Source organism: Volvox carteri (assembly GCF_000143455.1).
Source record: "Volvox carteri f. nagariensis unplaced genomic scaffold VOLCAscaffold_15, whole genome shotgun sequence".
Classification (NCBI taxonomy): Eukaryota; Viridiplantae; Chlorophyta; class Chlorophyceae; order Chlamydomonadales; family Volvocaceae; genus Volvox; species Volvox carteri.
The window spans coordinates 909,247-925,672 of record NW_003307558.1 but is presented as its reverse complement, the minus strand read 5'-3'; the positions used below and the strand labels follow the sequence as shown (position 1 = coordinate 925,672).

Here is a 16,426-nt window from a genome sequence, read left to right as displayed (position 1 = left end):
GCACCGTCACATATTGCGTGAGTGCTCGTGACATGGTGGACACCGAGATCGGCTGAGCTGGTTACGCTAGGGCTAGAACTGCTATCGCTGAGCAAGGGCAGGACGGAGGTAGTGCTTAAGACTTCCCCCGGCGTCGCATTACCATACGGTGCTGTGGCCCAGCTTCCTCTTCCATTTTTAAATCATCGAAAGGGCCCGGTAAACCTTGGGTAAGGAGGGCTTATTTATCTTTCCAGGGTGTGGTTGAGATGACGCGGAGTTAGCGCGGACGAAGCCCAGCGCCAGGCAAGGCCACATCGGAAATGGGCCCTTTTCCAACCAGTGCCAAGACACGTACACAGTCCCGTTTGGAGCCTCATGGGATCGGCACTTTCCCTGCACCCCGATTTCCCGGAACAGCAGCCGAACTGCAGCAGCAAACGCACGGGCAATATCCCCTGCATCTGCCATGGGTGAGAGCGACGGCACGACACACAGAACGCTGTGCGACGTACGGATTGCTGCCCATGAGTTGACTTCTTCCTTACTACCCACCACATCGATGTGCACTGCTCTTAACAAAGCGCAGACAAGACACTCGCTTGCGCAGCGACGCCAGGGTAAGCCTTGCAGCAAATAGCATGCCGTAATCCCACTGGTTGCCGGGCCCAGTCTGCACACGAATCCAAGTGCCCTGTGGCGGACAGCAATTCGAGCTAGACCCCGCTGGACCGCCTGGCCCTCTTCTCTCAGGTGCAGCTCCAGGCAAGCCACATCTGCAAACTACAGTGGCCCAAGGCCGTAGTGCTGCAGAGCCATCAAACCCAAGAAGTCCATCATGCACACATCTTGCGTGTCACCAATCTTGCATTTTCACTGACCTAAGTGCACACTACACTATCCTTGCCATCTCGAGTCAGCTGCGCTGGTGAGTTGAACCATGTTGCATCCGCACTTCGGCTCTAGCCTCGACCACGGTGTGAGCTCCGGGCAACGTAAAGTACCATGAGTCGTAGCAAAAGTGGCCAGGCACGGGCTCAAAGCCCATACCGTGGCATCTGGACCCTGGCACCACCCATGACCGCCTTTTTCCTGCCATCCGACCTATTCACCCCTGGACACCTTTCCGCTGCGCCGTTGTCGCGTTCACCTCTGAAGTTCCCATGACGCAATGCAGACAGACACCAGCAATTGCAACCACCCGAAACAGCACATATGCATGCCTCTCTGCTGACAACACCACACACGCGCACACCTAAAGACCCTCGACCTACGTCCCCTACGAGCATTCCCTAGCCGCTGCCGCTGCCACCCACAGCGTTAGCTGCCTCCGCTGCCCGGATAGGCAACAGGTAGGGATGCGCCTGCGCCTCGGTGCACGTGAGCCTCTCCTGGTGGTCGTAGCGCAGAAGCTTGTCGATGAAGTCAATAGCCTCCGGAGACACCAGGTGCTGATTGTCTGCGTTTACAAAGCGGCTCCAAGGCTTCTTCGAGTGTGTGCCCACCAGTGCCTCCAATTGCGGATCCAGTACAATACCGTACTATCGTACGGCAACCGGATGCGACGTGGTTGGTATCACAGATTACGGCCGAGGGCGCGGAGGGGATGAAGACGTGACGCGAGGCCAGGGTTGATATTACATTTCTCTAGGCTGGTATCTCCCCCCAAGATCTAATGGGCCACGATCTCCCACCAGCAAGACAGCAGAACCATCGGTAAAGTTACAGTTTGGGCACACTTATCAAATGCCGCGTTTTTTAACAATTGCCACTCTCCTTACCCGGTCTCCGCTTCGGCAAAAACGCACCTTTTGCAGATACGCGTACAGATCTTCAGTACCGAGCACTCGAGCAATCTTGACCAGCTGGTCGTAGTTGTCGTGGCCGCAGAAGAATGGATCCTTCCTGAAGATGATTGCGGCCAGCATGCAGCCCAGGCTCCACATGTCCAGAGAGTAATCGTAGATCTGGAGGTCAGGGGACGAGCAGCTGGAGTCATGGGTTGCTGGGTGCGCGGGAGCATAACAGCGCGAGTTCACGGGCAATCGTGGCAAAGTCCTATGACAGGACAGCCCGTCTGCCTCATCCGTATGAACATCCGTCCCCACAGGCTTACCGTGGATTATCTTTCTTCGCTTTGCTGCATGCTCCTTTTCCCATCCGGCGTCCTTCTCTAACCTCCTTTATGATAACATCAACTCGTGAGATACTTTCCTTCGTTCGATACGTTGCATGGTGTCGTTGCATGCCAGTGGCGGTGCGGCAGTAACAGCTTTCCTTCGGTTGGTCATCACAAGGTAGTCCGTTTACTTTGGTAAGTATTGCTCCTGGGGATCCCATATAAAATCTCCTGCCTCTCCCTTTCAACTTATTCCCATCTCCTTCTTCCCACCTGTAAGTCCACCAGCAGCTCCGGCCCCTTGTAGTACCTGGACGCTACACGCACATTGTACTCGCGACCCGGGTGATAGAACTCCGCTAGGCCCCAGTCTATGAGCCGGAGCTGGCGCTTGGTGTGGTCGATCATGACATTGTGCGGTTTCACGTCGCGGTGCATAATGCCGTGCGCATGTGCGTAGTCCAAGGCCTTAAGCAGCTCGTACATGTAGAAGCGGATGTCTATGTCGGTGAGGGTGGGGTACAGCACCTTGAAGTCCTGGTTGTTGACGTATTCGAAGATGAGGCTGGGGGTCTTCGACTCGGGATCACGCACCTGGAGGCATAAAATGGGAGGGCGGGAAGGAGAAAGTGTGTGTGCGTGAAATGCGGAAGAGCGCGGCAGGAAAGAGCCCATGAAGAATACGGCAGAAGGGCTTATTGACTCAGTCATCCTGTCTCAGAACGTCCTCGTTTCCTGCCGCCTCCTTGTAATTACACGTGAATTGTTGCGACGTTGTAGTGTGATCATCATAGGATTCAGGCGCCTAATTTCCAGGCGGCCGAACCGTCCTTACACAAGCCGATGCCCCGACTAACCTCCTCCCCTCATCGGGACTCCGTCAGCCTGTAACAGGTACCGTTCGGCCTTCACGTGAGTTGGAGCCACATTTTTTGCACATTCCTAAACCGCGAACCGTCGTGGCATTCTGCTGGGCTGTTGCTATCCAGAGACCTTGACCCGGTGGCCTCGACCCACCTACCCGCGTACAGATGGGGATTACCCCAACAACCCAAACACCATGCGCAGCGCTGTACGACCATTTGACAAGTCAAAGCGCCGTATGTAGATACAGCACCGCCGAAAGTTGATTCGGTGGCGCAAGACCCGGTTCCTCGCAGAACGGTCGGAGTCACATCGAACCCAATCCTAGGGCTGCTGGTTGCGATCCCGACAGCAACGAGGGCACACACGCTCTGGGGCGGTCTGCTCTCCGCTTTCGCACACTTTGCAGGCTCCATCAGCAAAAGGGCACAGTGTGATGCGATGTGGTGGCTTCGGTGTGACTCCCAAAATTACCTCCTCGCATAACGTGAGGCAAAGCCGAGATCCACACATACGGTCGCGGTGCCGTCACTTGGAGCGCCAACCGCACCGCTTGGCCAGACACGCTGGGTGAGAAGTGCAATAGGGCTTAGCGTTGTTGGCTTCCCTACCCCTAACAAACTTGCTGGCGAGCACCACTCGAGGCTCAGTTCTGATGCAGCTCATTACGCGAGCCTGCTCCTGCTGTAGCAGAATGTTTCTTACCCCTCTGCCCCGAGCTGCGCCGAAAGCTGGCAAGCCGTGGACGCAACTGCGCCCTCGCCTGCTCTCCATGCTCCATGTGCTCCGTCGATGAACAGACAGAATGGCTTAACACGAACCCAGCAGTATCCCTGCCCGTGGTCCTTCCCTTTTCCCCCCAGCCGAAACTCGACGCACCACGTCCAGGAGCTTGATGATGCAGGGGCCTCCTGTGATGTTCTGCAGGATTTTAATCTCGCGCAGGACCTTCTTCTTCTTGACGGGCTTGAGTATCTTTATGATACACTTTGCGCCATTTACGACGTTGACGCCCTCAAACACCTCGCTGTATTTGCCCCGCCCAACCTTGCGAACCACCTGAGGCGAGGGCGCATACCGGTTGCCCAAGTTTGCCAAGGCATCAGAACAAACACCCTATGGAAAACCTGCCTCATAGTTGTCTTGATCACCCCAGCTTATTTTTAACTGTTCATAAGCACTGTATTCTGGAGGGGCCTTCTCGCAGACGTCCGAATGCACACGGGCCACAGACGGGGCACCGTCCTTGCTGCGGTATGCCTTCGAATATCGTTGTGCCATCACAGCCTGTGGCACGGAGGCAAGGCGGCCTCGCGGCCCCTCGCTACGCGCTCCCAGGCCCCGCAAGACGGAAGACAAGGATGCCACAGACCGATGGTTCAATAAAGAAGACCGCTGTAATGGTTTAGAGCGATGGTGAGAACTCGGCAGATATGAGCGCATCAGGTTGCAGATATGTAGCTTTTGCTATCGGATGCAAGCATGCAGCAGCCATCCTGTTAGGACGACTTTCGGCGCGATTGAGACTGTCCGTACAGTACGCGACTTTAAGCAAAAAGTATTTGAAGCTTATATTTACACATATTGCGTGATGCAAACACCTTGTAACAGCTCATAGCTTGGGCAGTCCCGTCTTTAACACCGACACCGATACCGGCAACGACTTTCCCGCGATGCCGGCTAAACGGCTCCCTCATCAACAGGACCTTTTGCAATAACTAAGGCATTAACTAGAAAACACGGAATCTTTAGGGAGACCGTCCTGCACGCGCGAACGGCTACCGGCGCTAAGCATCCCACGTAACTCTACAGCAGCATGAACCTCTTAAACTATTTTTGTAGGACCGAGAGACAGGAGAGTTTTTTTGTGTCACGCGTTTATCAAAGGGCGAATGAAGACTCGAAGAAGTTTTCTACGAGGTCAAAGCAAACGTTTCCTTCGAGACGCAGTAAACCAAACCAGCAGCAGGCCTTGCCTTGCAGCATATCCTGTATTACAGCCGAAAGACTCCTGACCTGGCGCTCTCTGTAAGGCCCAACCCATGCATATACCTCTACGCCCCGCTTTCCCAAGAACCCTGGCCCGAATAGTTAAGCTTTTGACTCCTGGACCCTGCCCCTAGCTTCTTCCAGATAGCCAGACGTTGACAACTCTATGTCCGCTTCGCTCAGTACACGCGGGCCTTCGGAGGAATGTACGGCATCTCCTCACTCAGCGGCTGCATGTGTACGGGGCGGTACGAGATGCTAACCTTGTTTTCGACCTGCACATAGCGACACAGGGCGATCAAGAAAAAACAAAAATTCATCTACCGAAGCTCACTGGTCTTCAAGGCCGTAGGGCCAGCTAGGGCACGCAAGTTGTCAAGCCCCCAAATGCTATGGTGACCCATAACTATCCAGGTGTTCAGGGCGTAACATATGTACGGTAACGGGATATTGTTCTTTCGGTCAACCCTTTTTGGCCCTTGGGGCTCCTTGGCGACGGGGCTGCATCGGGACGGCAGCACGGGCAGCACACATTATTACAGCGCCTTCAGCAAAGGGTGAGGTCGCCGCGGGGGTGTCCGCCAGAGGCAGAAGGTGCGCATACGGATGGAATAGGTGGCTGGCGAAGGTGAACAAACTTACCGACGGCATGTAGCCAAGCGTGTGCTTGAGCCACTTGGCGTCGTCGCGCTCGGTAAAGTCCTCGCGCGCGTGTGCTCCGCGGCTCTCCTTGCGCTGTTCTGCACCGTGCATGGTGATGGCAGCGTTGAGCAGCAGATTCTCTAGCTCCAAGGTCTCGACTAGATCCGTGTTCCAAACTAGACCCCGGTCCGTCACCTGCAGAGGCAGTGGCAGCAACGCCATGTGACACGGAGATGAACATATTCGCCCGCAGAACTGAGGGTGGATGGTCGCGTGGTGGGATGGAATGGCAGCAAGACGAAACAATATCATCGCCAATGGTGGGGGGTTGCTGCATATCATGGATGCGAGCACACATGCATGACCCATGATATCATTGTCCACGCAGTGTGACTTCTTTCGTGCCATCAACCATGCAAAATCAAGAGTGCACACACCTTGACGTCTGAGAACGATGCGGCGCATTCGTCAATCAGCTTGCAGCCCTCCGCCAACGTCTCCTGGGTACGGAACACTGCCGCGTTGTTCTGCATCACCTTCTGCATGTTGCGCCGGATTTCCGCGGTGCGCAAATTGCCCTTGGCGTTCCGCAGCTTGTCCAGTCGCGCGATAGCGTGCTCACCGGCGCTTGCTGGTAGCGGTTTGTGCGGTGTGTTGGGCTTCATAATCTCGCCTGCAGCCGATGAACGAAGGGAGGCGGTAAGGAACGGAAAGAGACAAACCGGCGGACGGCGTAGCGGATGGGTTAAGAGCCCACATGCTCCACGGTACCCAGCTCTGGCCTTCTGGGCCCTTTACAGTTTGCCTCCCATGCGTAACCCCAACCACAATCTGAAAGCCCTCTGCTTCAAAATAGCCAATACTCTCCAAATCGCAACGGATCGGGTAACAATTTCTCATAACCACGGACGTACCAACGCGGTTGGCGCATGCGCGTCCAAAGACCACAATGTCCAGCAGCGAGTTGGCGCCCAGGCGGTTCGCGCCGTGTACGGACGCGCAGGCTGCCTCTCCCGCGGCAAACAGCCCGGGCACCACCTTGTCCGGGTTTTCCTTGGTGGGAGCCAGCACCTCGCCCATGTAGTTGGTCGGTATGCCCCCCATGTTGTAGTGAACCGTGGGCAGCACCGGGATGGGCTCCTGCGGCGGCACAACATGGAGCGAACGGGCAGGAGATATCAGGGCTTTAAGTGGCGCCCGTCTTAGCAGCCGTATGCGCCTATGCAACCCAAAGTCAAAAGAGGCATTGTCAGCCTGCCGGGCACTTTAAGCTCGCTTGTCCTGCCATTCCTGAAGTTAGATGCTTTGCCGCCAGCTAGAGATGCTAAGAGGGCCCCCAAGCTGCGCTGAGTTAGACTTAGCTTCCGTCCACCAGAACCGCTCTGGGCTTCTCCATTCACGTGAAACCCCCCACTGTGGGTTCAAATTTTCCCGACCGCTCCAGGGGCTGGGTTGGCCAGCCCAGACGGGTCGCACCACGCTGCATGGAACCAGCATGATGACTGGGCTTTAAGTCCGCACATCGCCCACATTGTAGCATTTTTCACATATACCACAAACCGTACTTGCGAGGCATCCCTACCGGGCTGCATGCAGAACAGTGCTTTTGTGACCCCACAAATTCGTGATGTCCCACCATACAGATAGAGCGCCAGCATGGGTGTTACGCTGCGGCAATGCCACGAGCCCCACTCAAGGATAGGCTGCCCGTCCCTGAACGAATTCAGTAACTGCTTTGACTCGTCTCGTTATAGGAAGCATGCGGAATCCCTTCACCTGTGGAATGCCAAAATGCTGTCGCAGGACCCAGCCTTACTAAATCCGCCTGCCCTCTCTTCCCATCTGCATCCCATCCCCCATGCTTTCCATAACCCAGCCGCCCACCTTGGTGACGTCGACGCCCGCGAAGATAGCAGCCGTTTCACTGATACCAGGCAGTCGCTCCGCCAGCAGCTCCGGCGGCAAGTGGTTCAGGTGCAGGTAGATGTGATCCTTCTCCGGACCACAACCCCGGCCCTCCCGAATTTCAATGGTCATTGAGCGGGACACCACGTCACGAGACGCCAAGTCCTTGGCTGTAGGTGCATAGCTGCGGTGACAAGAGCCAAAGCATTGACAGGAGGGTAAGGACACCGGCAGCAGGATGCGGATTGCGTAGGAGGCATTGCAATCTGGGCTGAAACCATGCGCAAGAGAAAGCGATTAAATTTGCTGCCACGTAAAGCCCTGTTTAGTAGGTGGCAGGAGGCCCTGTCGCCACTGTCAGCGACTGCTGCTATCTGCCATTGTTCCATCCCGTCCAATACTTCGTCCAACAGATTGTTTATCCCGCCTCCTACCGATTCCACATGCTGGGGCGCCGCTCACCATGGCTGGCAAACACTGTAGCTGGCCCAACAAAAGTTGCTAGATTACAGCTCCGGTGGCTGAGACCCATGGCAAAGCAGGCAACATTACATGAACAGCCAGCTACATCGTCTCGCCTGAATCCTTGGATTGCTATTGGCTTAAACTTGGATCTATGCTACGGGTAAGCTTTGGACAGCGCGGGAACAGAATTACGGAGCAGAAGGCCATCACGCACCGCTCCATGAAGCGCTCGCCCTCGCTGTTGCGCAAGATGCCGCCCTCGCCACGGCAGCCCTCCGTGATAAGACAGCCCGCGCCGTAAATGCCGGTGGGGTGGAACTGCACGAACTCCAGGTCCTGGAGAGGCAGGCCAGCACGGGCAACCATGCCACCACCGTCGCCGGTGCAGGTATGAGCCGAGGTGGCGGAGAAGTAAGCGCGGCCGTACCCGCCCGTAGCGAGGACGGTCTGGTGAGCTTGGAAGCGGTGGATGGTGCCGTCCTCCATGCACAGCGCCATGATGCCCCGACAGGCGCCGTCCGAGTCCATCATAAGATCCAGGGCGAAGTACTCAACTGCAAAGGGGAAAGGTGCGTCCGTTCGATTGCGACGGTCATGCGACGGCCAGGTTCGCGCGCCGCTACAGCAGGTTCGCGCATGGACTGTATACGGTAACTTAAGTTTTAACGGAACAGAACAGTCAGTTGAGCGAGGCCCAGCTGGAAAAGGTCCAGCCGAAAAACTGCTCACCGAAAAACTGAATGTTGTGCTTCATCGCCATTCCATAGAGGGTGTGAAGCATGGCGTGTCCTGTACGATCCGCAGCGCAAGCACAACGATACGCCTGTCCACCCTTGCCAAAGTCAAGGCTTTGGCCTCCGAAGGCGCGCTGGTAAATCTTTCCATCTTCGGTGCGCGAAAAGGGCAGGCCGTAGTTCTCCAGCTCGATAACTGCCTTTGGTGCTTCACGGCACATGTAATGAATAGCATCCTGGTCGCCAAGCCAGTCGCTGCCCTTAACTGTGTCGTAAGCGTGCCAGCGCCAATCGTCTTCCGTCATGTTGCCCAGAGCGGCATTGATGCCACCCTGAGCTGCTACCGTGTGAGAGCGCGTGGGAAACAATTTCGTAACGCACCTACGCAGCGGTGGCAAACCGACATTGTCAACGTGGCAACCGACTGTCCGCATGAATCAGCTTCCGGCGCTCATACTTACGCTGTCTTGAAGCCGAGCTCCGACAGCCCAACAGCAGCGCGTAAGCCAGCTCCACCAGCACCGACCACCACAGCGTCATATTGGTGGTCGATAACGGGATAGGTCTGGGAAGCGTACCCCCGCAACTCCGGCAGTGCTGTTTGCTGGGCTGTAGCCAAGATTGACCGCTGTCCAAGCAATCCTAATTGCGTAGACTGCGCTTTGGCAGCTGTGCCGGTCAGAAGCTTAGCTAGTACCGACATTGCGCGCAGCCTTCCGAAACACCCTAATAATTGTTTTCCAGGGCTAGATATGGCAAGTCTAAAGTGAAGGCGCAGCAAGCCTTGTCGTTACTCCACTCTTAGCTCGACAAGTAATCCAAGTTTCAGTTGTGCTTGGCCTTACAACATTCTGGTTCCGGAGAGATTCTACTTCTCCTCTTTTGTTGCATCCACACTTCATGCGAAAAGTTCTGTATTGTACCTCAGTACTCGTGTCAGATTTTAGTGTTAAGGTGGATAGATAGGGAGGTGGTTAGCATCTTGACAAGGGCTACTTTGTGCTTTGGGCGGAAGCAACATGCAGTCCCTTTTGGCGTTCCGAGCACCTAAGCTGCGAACCGCTGTTCCTGTGCACTTTGCGCCAGCGCCCGTGGCAGCGCCAGCCTTGCGTCGGCGAGGACGCCAAGTTGCGGTGAACAACAATTGGCGTACTTTTGGGCCCACCGCAGAGTTTAGCGACGGGGATGCCGAATACTATCAACTAACAAGCAGGCTCAGCCAGCAATATGAGTGGTTCGCACCCGGGCCGCAGCAGCAGGAGGAGGAGCAGGCGTCGACGTCCAACCCAGCGCTGGAGCAGGATCAGAGAGAAGCATCCTTTGGGCTATCTGAAAAACAGATTCGGGCTCTTGGTCTCGCTGGACCGCGCACAGACTTGCCGGACCCGGTATGTATCCTGCCGTGGGTGGAGTCCGCGCCGCAAGAGGCCTTTTCGTTAACGTTCGTCTACGTCTTATCCTTTGCATTTCCTGCAGAAAACGCTATCATCAAAAGCATATTTGCGCGGCGAGAAATTCCAGCCGGAGCAGTTCGGATACAGCGTCACGAACATGGCAGGCGGAAGCTACCGCGGGAGGGGTTACAGCTCGCCACGCGCAGCATATGGGGAGTATCCAAACTATCCGGAAGGCAGGCCCATTTTCTTGCCGGAGGCAGAGCGCTTTGGGAACCCACCGGACCTCCCGTCTCTTCTGCTGCAGCAGCGCGTCATCTACATTAGCATGCCGGTAAGGCCTCCGCACAAGGCCGTTATCGGCGTGCATGGTGGCGAATGCGTTAGGTGACGCGCCGGTCTGTCCGTACGCTTATGGCCCCACTCTCATCAAGTAGCCCGCACTAAAGGCTTGGAGAACAATCTATGATAGGCACGATGCGAGCCAGGCGCCGTGGTCCCTTGTTTTGGAGCACGGCCTACATAGGCACTTTGGCCTGTAGTTGTCTGGTGCCCAGCGCCGCCATTCGTTTGGACGTCATCAGGGTTGAGACAGTTACGGCAGTAAGGCGACCGACAGCAGCATGGGCAGGGCGCACCGCGAGCGGGGATGCAGTTTTAATGCCTTAACATTTGGAGAGCTGGCGGGACAAGTTGAAACGGGTGCATGATGATATGATGCATGGACGAAGCATCAAAATGATATGCACTAGGCTGCGTACCACCCTAGGGCTCGGTCTTCTATAATTGAAACCCACATTGCTTGTAATGACCTTAGCAAGGAGTAGATGCCCATGGCGTGCGACAGGGAGATGCAAATGGGCCATGTCTATGTCCGTTCTAAAGGAAGAGCCGTGATGGTTCCCCTTCGTTAAGGGCAAGCGGCGATAGGTGTACGGGCCGCACATCAACAGGAGTCTCCAACCTGATCTCATCCCATCATGCATCATCATTGGAGCCACGTGAACGGGGTGCGATTACATCCGCCACGCACTGGAAGCCTGAGTTGGCGGTCACACGTTCTAACTGAATGTCGTTCCCCCCCTTGCTCGGGCCAATGTCCCTTAATATTCTCACCCAACGACATGACCCCGCTGTTGGCGTCATGCGCTTTACCTTGATTGCTTTTCACGTCCACCCCGCCCGATAGTGCACATTCGCCGTTGAGCACTCGCCGCCGCATCGTTTCTTCCTTTACCCCCTGCCTTCCCCCCGTGCTCCCCTTGCCGCAGTTCCTGCCTTCGGTCACCGAGCTGGTGGTGGCGCAGTGTTACTACCTGGACTTTGATGACCGCAACCGGCAGCGACCTATCTACGTCTACCTGAACTCGACGGGCTGCATCAACGATAAGGGGCAGGCCATTAGCGCGGATAATGAATTTTACGCCATTTGGGCGGCGTTGGGCTTCACGCGGGCACCTCTGTACACGGGGGTCACGTGGAAGGCGCAGAACCAGGCGGCCGTGCTGCTGTCAGCGGGGCAAAAAGGGCACAGGTGGGAAAGGGGTTCCGGGAGGTGCGGTGAGGCGGGTAAGTGGGTTGGGTGGAATCATCGCGTATTGTAGGAAGGAAAACAGCGCAAGGTTGTGTTGGCGAATTCTGTTCCTGGGACGGCTTGGAAGGGTTCCCGGAAAGGGAGGAAGACCTTAACGACGGGGCAGGGGGAGGGGGAGGGTATTGAGGCGAAGTGTGTGTATTACAAGAGAGTTAGCGAATAACCAAAAGCATTGTGGGACTCCTAGATTGGGGACGGAATTGTGCTTGGTGAATGAGAGGTGCTTTCAGCTGTAATGGCTCAGCGGCGTGAGGCAACTCCTGAGGCCTAGAGGCCTGACGGCGGAGTGAATAGTTTAACAGGGAAATCCCTTTGTTTATGTCTTTTTGGAGCTCCTGTACCACCATTACCAGCAGCAGCAGAGCAGCAGCAACTGCTGGAGCACCTCAGCAGGCTCCTCCGCGTCCCAGCCTGCGTCTATGCTGGCTGTGCAGCAGCGCCAAGGGATGCATAAAGCGAGATCGCCGGGACGGTGCTCTTTGCTTTGAGAGGGTGCTAAACCGACCTAAGGGATGCGCAGCACGGCCACTGTTGCGTTGGGACGCGCCCCGGTTAAGCACTTAAAGCTAATGCCAGCACCATCGTGGCAGTAAATAGCATGGTACGGCATGACACACAGATCTCGTGGAGGAAGTCCAATGACTTCCTAGATCCCGGATCCAGCTCTTAGGGGATTGAGAATGGATTCAGCTAATAGGGCTGGATTCATATTCCATTTTGCCGGGGCCCCATACCGCCAAACGGCACATGGCAGGCTTCGCGTGGGTGCCGTGGGGAGTGTGACAAGTTAGGGCGGGCCTCAGAGCCCCTGGCCAATAGCGACTGAATCCTAGTCCTTAGGGGGGATTTAAAGATTTCTACTGGCGTCCAGGAGAGTGGGACAGGCTGGGCGGGCGGGCTGGGCGCCCTAAGAACTTCTTCCTGTGTTGGAGCTCCTCGAACCCCGGGCGGGATGCCTTTAAAAAGGGTGTACCGGGGTAGCTAGAGGGTTTGCTCACAGGCCGGACTTGGCCGCATTGGCAGGAGGTGTGGGCGGGATGGCTCGTGAAAAATGGCTAGCGGGACGCCAGGTGCCGGCCTGGGGTTCCGCCGGCTGGTGGACATTCGTAGGCTAGGTCATGGTATGCTCATGAGTTGGGGGCCCGGGACCCAGCTAGCAAACTATACCCGCGCGGGCCTCGCGGGTCTCCCTCGGGTATGGGACCAACGACCAGTTGTCGGGAAATGCAGCGGGTATTCGACCTGGTGGCCGCCGGGTCTGGAGCAGGGTGTGCCCACCTGAGGCCCGGAAGTCCAGGTTGGGGGGAACGGGCGCCCCTGCTTTGCTCAGGGCTAGGCCGGTGTTGGATGCGGCCCCATGAATGATGCGTAAGAGGACAGTGTGCAGTTGGGGGGCAGCTAGGCTTCATCGTTGGTAGGCAAGTATACTTTATCCTCGTTCTCCCTGTTGCTCTTTCAACATTACCCAACACTTTCCACGCTTGTTCTGCACCGCCCCGCTCCCTTCTGAATTTTTCCTCGTGTATTGTAAATCTGTCGTCAAGAAGTGTTTGTTCGCGTACCATTGTGAATTCGCGCCTCAAGCGCCCATCCATCCACACCCATGACCCTCTCCCCTGGTCCTCCTTCACGCACACCCAACCCGGCCCGAAGGTACACGTTCCCGCACGCCAAGATCTCCACCGCACCGCCCGTCATGAACCGGGTGTTCGGTCAGACGGTCGATGCACAGCTTCAGGCTCACGAGCTGGAGTACGCCACCAAGTACTATGCGGCCATCCTGGCGAGGTCCACGGGCAAGGACCTGGAGACTTGCCAGAAACAGTACTTGTCGCGCAAGCGGTAAGGTGGCTCGCAAGGCTGCGGGGGAAAATCAAAAGGGCAAATGGAAGAAGGCGGGGAGAGGATAGCGGAGGGGGTTGGGCGGCACTTCTCCGTCTTTCCTAGCGAAGGTTTTCTAGCCCATCTCTTGCAGATATGTTGATGGTGATGGGGGCGCGGTGGGTGGTAAACCTCGACCTCCAAACTCTAATGCAGCTTCTGGTCTGAGGCGGTCCTGAAGCGATTAAGGGATGATGGACGCCGCTACCCCTCCACACTGGGGCGCAGTTCGTCGTGCGGGGATGTTGGGCCGTCTCCCACCAATGCCCTTGCTGCTTAGCTTGCACCCTTGTGGGTGCGCTGTATAAGCTGGAGAGCGCCCGTGGGCGGTTCTTATTCCAGCTGCCTCGGCTGCTTCTTCTGGCCGCGCCGCCTCAGGTACTTTTCGGTCAAGGAGGCGTACGAGGAGGGCATCGTGGACAAGTTGGTGCCTGGCTTCCTGCTGAACCGCTTCCGCAAGATGCAGAAGGATCGCGCTGGAGGCGAGGAGGAGCTCTTCTCGCTTAACAAACCTAAGTTCAAGTTTACGCGGCAGTCGTAAAGGGGCATTGGTATAGCAGCGGGCGAGGAGGGGTGCTGCACCTTGGGATTGGTGAAATGGGTTTCTGGTGGGGTTGTGATAGTCCCGGTAGAGAGGGCCGATTCCCGGTGAACCATTTGGGGCCTGAGCCGCTGTGGGACGAGAACCGTGAGGGCTTTAGAACAAGGGGCCTTTGGTTGCCGGTGCCGCGCTGGAGCACTGGTCTCAGTCTGCAATGTAGGTAGTAAGTTTGTTACGTTTGGAAGGCTTGTCTACTGTTACCGTTGTGCGTCTGTTTGTGCTTGGGCTGGTTGTCCGTGTCGCGCTGCAATTGTTGTGTGTTGCAAAGGCACCGGGCTGCATCGAGTGGCGGCATTGGGCACTGGAAGGAGCGATTGGGTGCTATTTGCGAGGCATGAAGTGGCACGTGTGTGTGTGTGCAAGGCGAGTGTGTGCAAAAAGGCCGTTCCCACATGGCATGGGCCGTACACATCGTGCAGCCAAGCAAACGCCGCTAGACGGCGCTCAAGGGCGGAGGATAGGGGACCAGCTGTGGAGTTGGTTATGATGGTTACTCGTTTGATTTATGTCCTTGTAACGGCTCCCAGGGCCCGATGTTACCAGCGCCGTATGTGGCACATGTGTGGGGCTTCGCATGTAGGCTTAATAGTGCCTTATGTAACGTTGCCTTGGTGCCGTGCAGACAGTTTATTATTAACATGCCGAGTGGACACCTATGAGGAGCTGCTGAAGACGAAACGGGGTGGGATTACAGTAGAATATCTTAACCTTTGCCTATCCTTGGGACGCCGGTATACCGAACTGGCGATTATGCAACACGTGACGACTGCAATACGCTTGATGCTAGTTGACGAATACAACAAGCGATCGTCCATCTGCTCGCGCAAACCGCCAAAGTCTAATGTCCCTGCCGTCCGCTACTTCATTCCTGAAACAGACTGGCCCTCGTGTCCTCAGCCTCCCAACGAAAGATGACGTGCCGTGCCGCAGCTGCTGTCTAGACCTTCCCACCCAGTGGTAGGAAGCCCGAACCCAAACCGCCAACTCTTGTCCGCCGTCGAGCAGGGAGTTACTAACGTACTAACTACTCAAGGATCAGCCCCATGGCAATGAAGCCCACAAATCACACCACGCGTCGACATGTGCCCACGGCATATAGATGAAGAAATTTCGCAATATAGCAGTGCACGCACACGGCACGAGCTTGTTCCAATGGGCTCTTGAATCGCAGTCGCGCCATTACCTTTTATAAATTCGCATTATATTACGAAGATATGACAAAACATGGAGGCGAAGGCATCCAAGGCTTTTCACACAACGCTTCCTTCGTCGGCCTGCAGTCAGTCTGCAGGGCGGCGGCGCCCCACACGTCGGGATCGTCACTCTTGTCGTCCTCCGGCAACGCAAAATTAACAATACTGCCTGTGTCACTCGACAGCGGCACCACGTCGTGCGCAATGGTCCACACGAAAAAAGCAAGCTTGGAAGCTGCTCCCAGACCGCTGCCTCCCAGCTGTATATTTACCAGAGCTCACACGTCTATTAGACAGAAAACCTAACTGTTAATAATCGTCGCTCATTGCAAAAATACTTAGTCCACATTGGGGCTGATAATCTAACCTCCGGGAAAAACGAGGGGCTGCTCGGTGGGCGAGAGCTTTGAGGACATACCCTCAGCGGGCGACCCCCCGTCCTACGCCCGACCACCTCCGAAGGATATAGGACCTGGGCCCAAGGGGGCTCTCCTGCCGCCTCTGCGGCTTCAGGGCCCCAAAAACTGACCGTGGTAGGGACCCCAGCCGGGTGGTGTGTGTCAGTGCCAGTGTCAGGATCGTTAGGCTCCGGGAAGCACAAGCCGTACCCCTCCATTCCTGAACCCCTGTATACGCGAGCCCCTAGCTGTCGGGCCATCCCGGTACCGTACGAGTGTGTGCGGAAAGAATGATTGGTTATGTGTGGCGCAGCGAGCAAGCAGAACGGGGCACCTCGTTTTGAGCCATCCACCATGTAAAGCACACAGCGCAAAGCGTTCGGGAGCGACGCGTGCGCTGTCCGCCGGGCTCCTTCACGGCGTTGCCTCTGGCGCCGATCCCGCCCTCCTGTTGACACCCTTCTTACTTCTACAGAGCTCCGCACCAACTTCCCATCCCTTACCTCCAGACACGCCCCCACCCAACGTAACCCCCCAATACTTTTGCTCATGCACGCCATGTACAACCGCCCCCACATTTGCCCCACACACTAAAGCTCTCTCTTTCCCCCCGTTTCTCTGTCACCAGGCTCCCCCTCCCGCTTCTTTCATTCCGCACTACCGCACTT

General features: G+C 56.3%; 2 protein-coding genes across 2 annotated transcripts; both read right to left on the bottom strand.

Moving 5' to 3' along the window:
- Window positions 1-323: 323 nt before the first annotated feature.
- VOLCADRAFT_109045 (uncharacterized protein) lies at window positions 324-4,429 on the bottom strand. Its single transcript, XM_002949587.1, has 5 exons — window positions 4,094-4,429; window positions 3,842-4,021; window positions 2,372-2,692; window positions 1,788-1,946; window positions 324-1,520 (listed from the first exon to the last, which is right to left on the bottom strand). Exons 1-5 carry the CDS (start codon window positions 4,403-4,405, stop codon window positions 1,272-1,274), a joined length of 1,221 nt encoding a protein of 406 aa, XP_002949633.1. The 5' UTR covers window positions 4,406-4,429; the 3' UTR covers window positions 324-1,271.
- A 97-nt stretch (window positions 4,430-4,526) lies between these two features.
- On the bottom strand, window positions 4,527-9,499 carry sdh1 (succinate dehydrogenase subunit A, mitochondrial). Its single transcript, XM_002949586.1, has 8 exons — window positions 9,159-9,499; window positions 8,693-9,078; window positions 8,178-8,517; window positions 7,478-7,682; window positions 6,508-6,733; window positions 6,031-6,266; window positions 5,594-5,788; window positions 4,527-5,226 (listed from the first exon to the last, which is right to left on the bottom strand). The coding sequence occupies exons 1-8, from the start codon at window positions 9,398-9,400 to the stop codon at window positions 5,131-5,133; spliced, it is 1,926 nt and encodes a 641-aa protein (XP_002949632.1). The 5' UTR covers window positions 9,401-9,499; the 3' UTR covers window positions 4,527-5,130.
- Between the last annotated feature and the right edge of the window lie 6,927 nt (window positions 9,500-16,426).

What these genes read in the sequence shown, in the direction of transcription:
- VOLCADRAFT_109045 (XM_002949587.1), bottom strand. Translation starts at nt 4,405, where the DNA reads ATGCGCTCATATCTGCCGAGTTCTCACCATCGCTCTAAACCATTACAG. An exon ending in GTGATCAAGACAACTATGAG is followed by an intron (nt 4,022 to 4,093) that starts GCAGGTTTTCCA and finishes CCCTCGCCTCAG; the next exon opens with GTGGTTCGCAAGGTTGGGCG. An exon ending in TCATCAAGCTCCTGGACGTG is followed by an intron (nt 2,693 to 3,841) that starts GTGCGTCGAGTT and finishes TTATGCCTCCAG; the next exon opens with GTGCGTGATCCCGAGTCGAA.
- sdh1 (XM_002949586.1), bottom strand. Translation starts at nt 9,400, where the DNA reads ATGTCGGTACTAGCTAAGCTTCTGACCGGCACAGCTGCCAAAGCGCAG. An exon ending in GAGCTCGGCTTCAAGACAGC is followed by an intron (nt 9,079 to 9,158) that starts GTAAGTATGAGC and finishes ACCGCTGCGTAG; the next exon opens with GTGCGTTACGAAATTGTTTC. An exon ending in GGCGAGCGCTTCATGGAGCG is followed by an intron (nt 7,683 to 8,177) that starts GTGCGTGATGGC and finishes TTGTCACCGCAG; the next exon opens with CTATGCACCTACAGCCAAGG.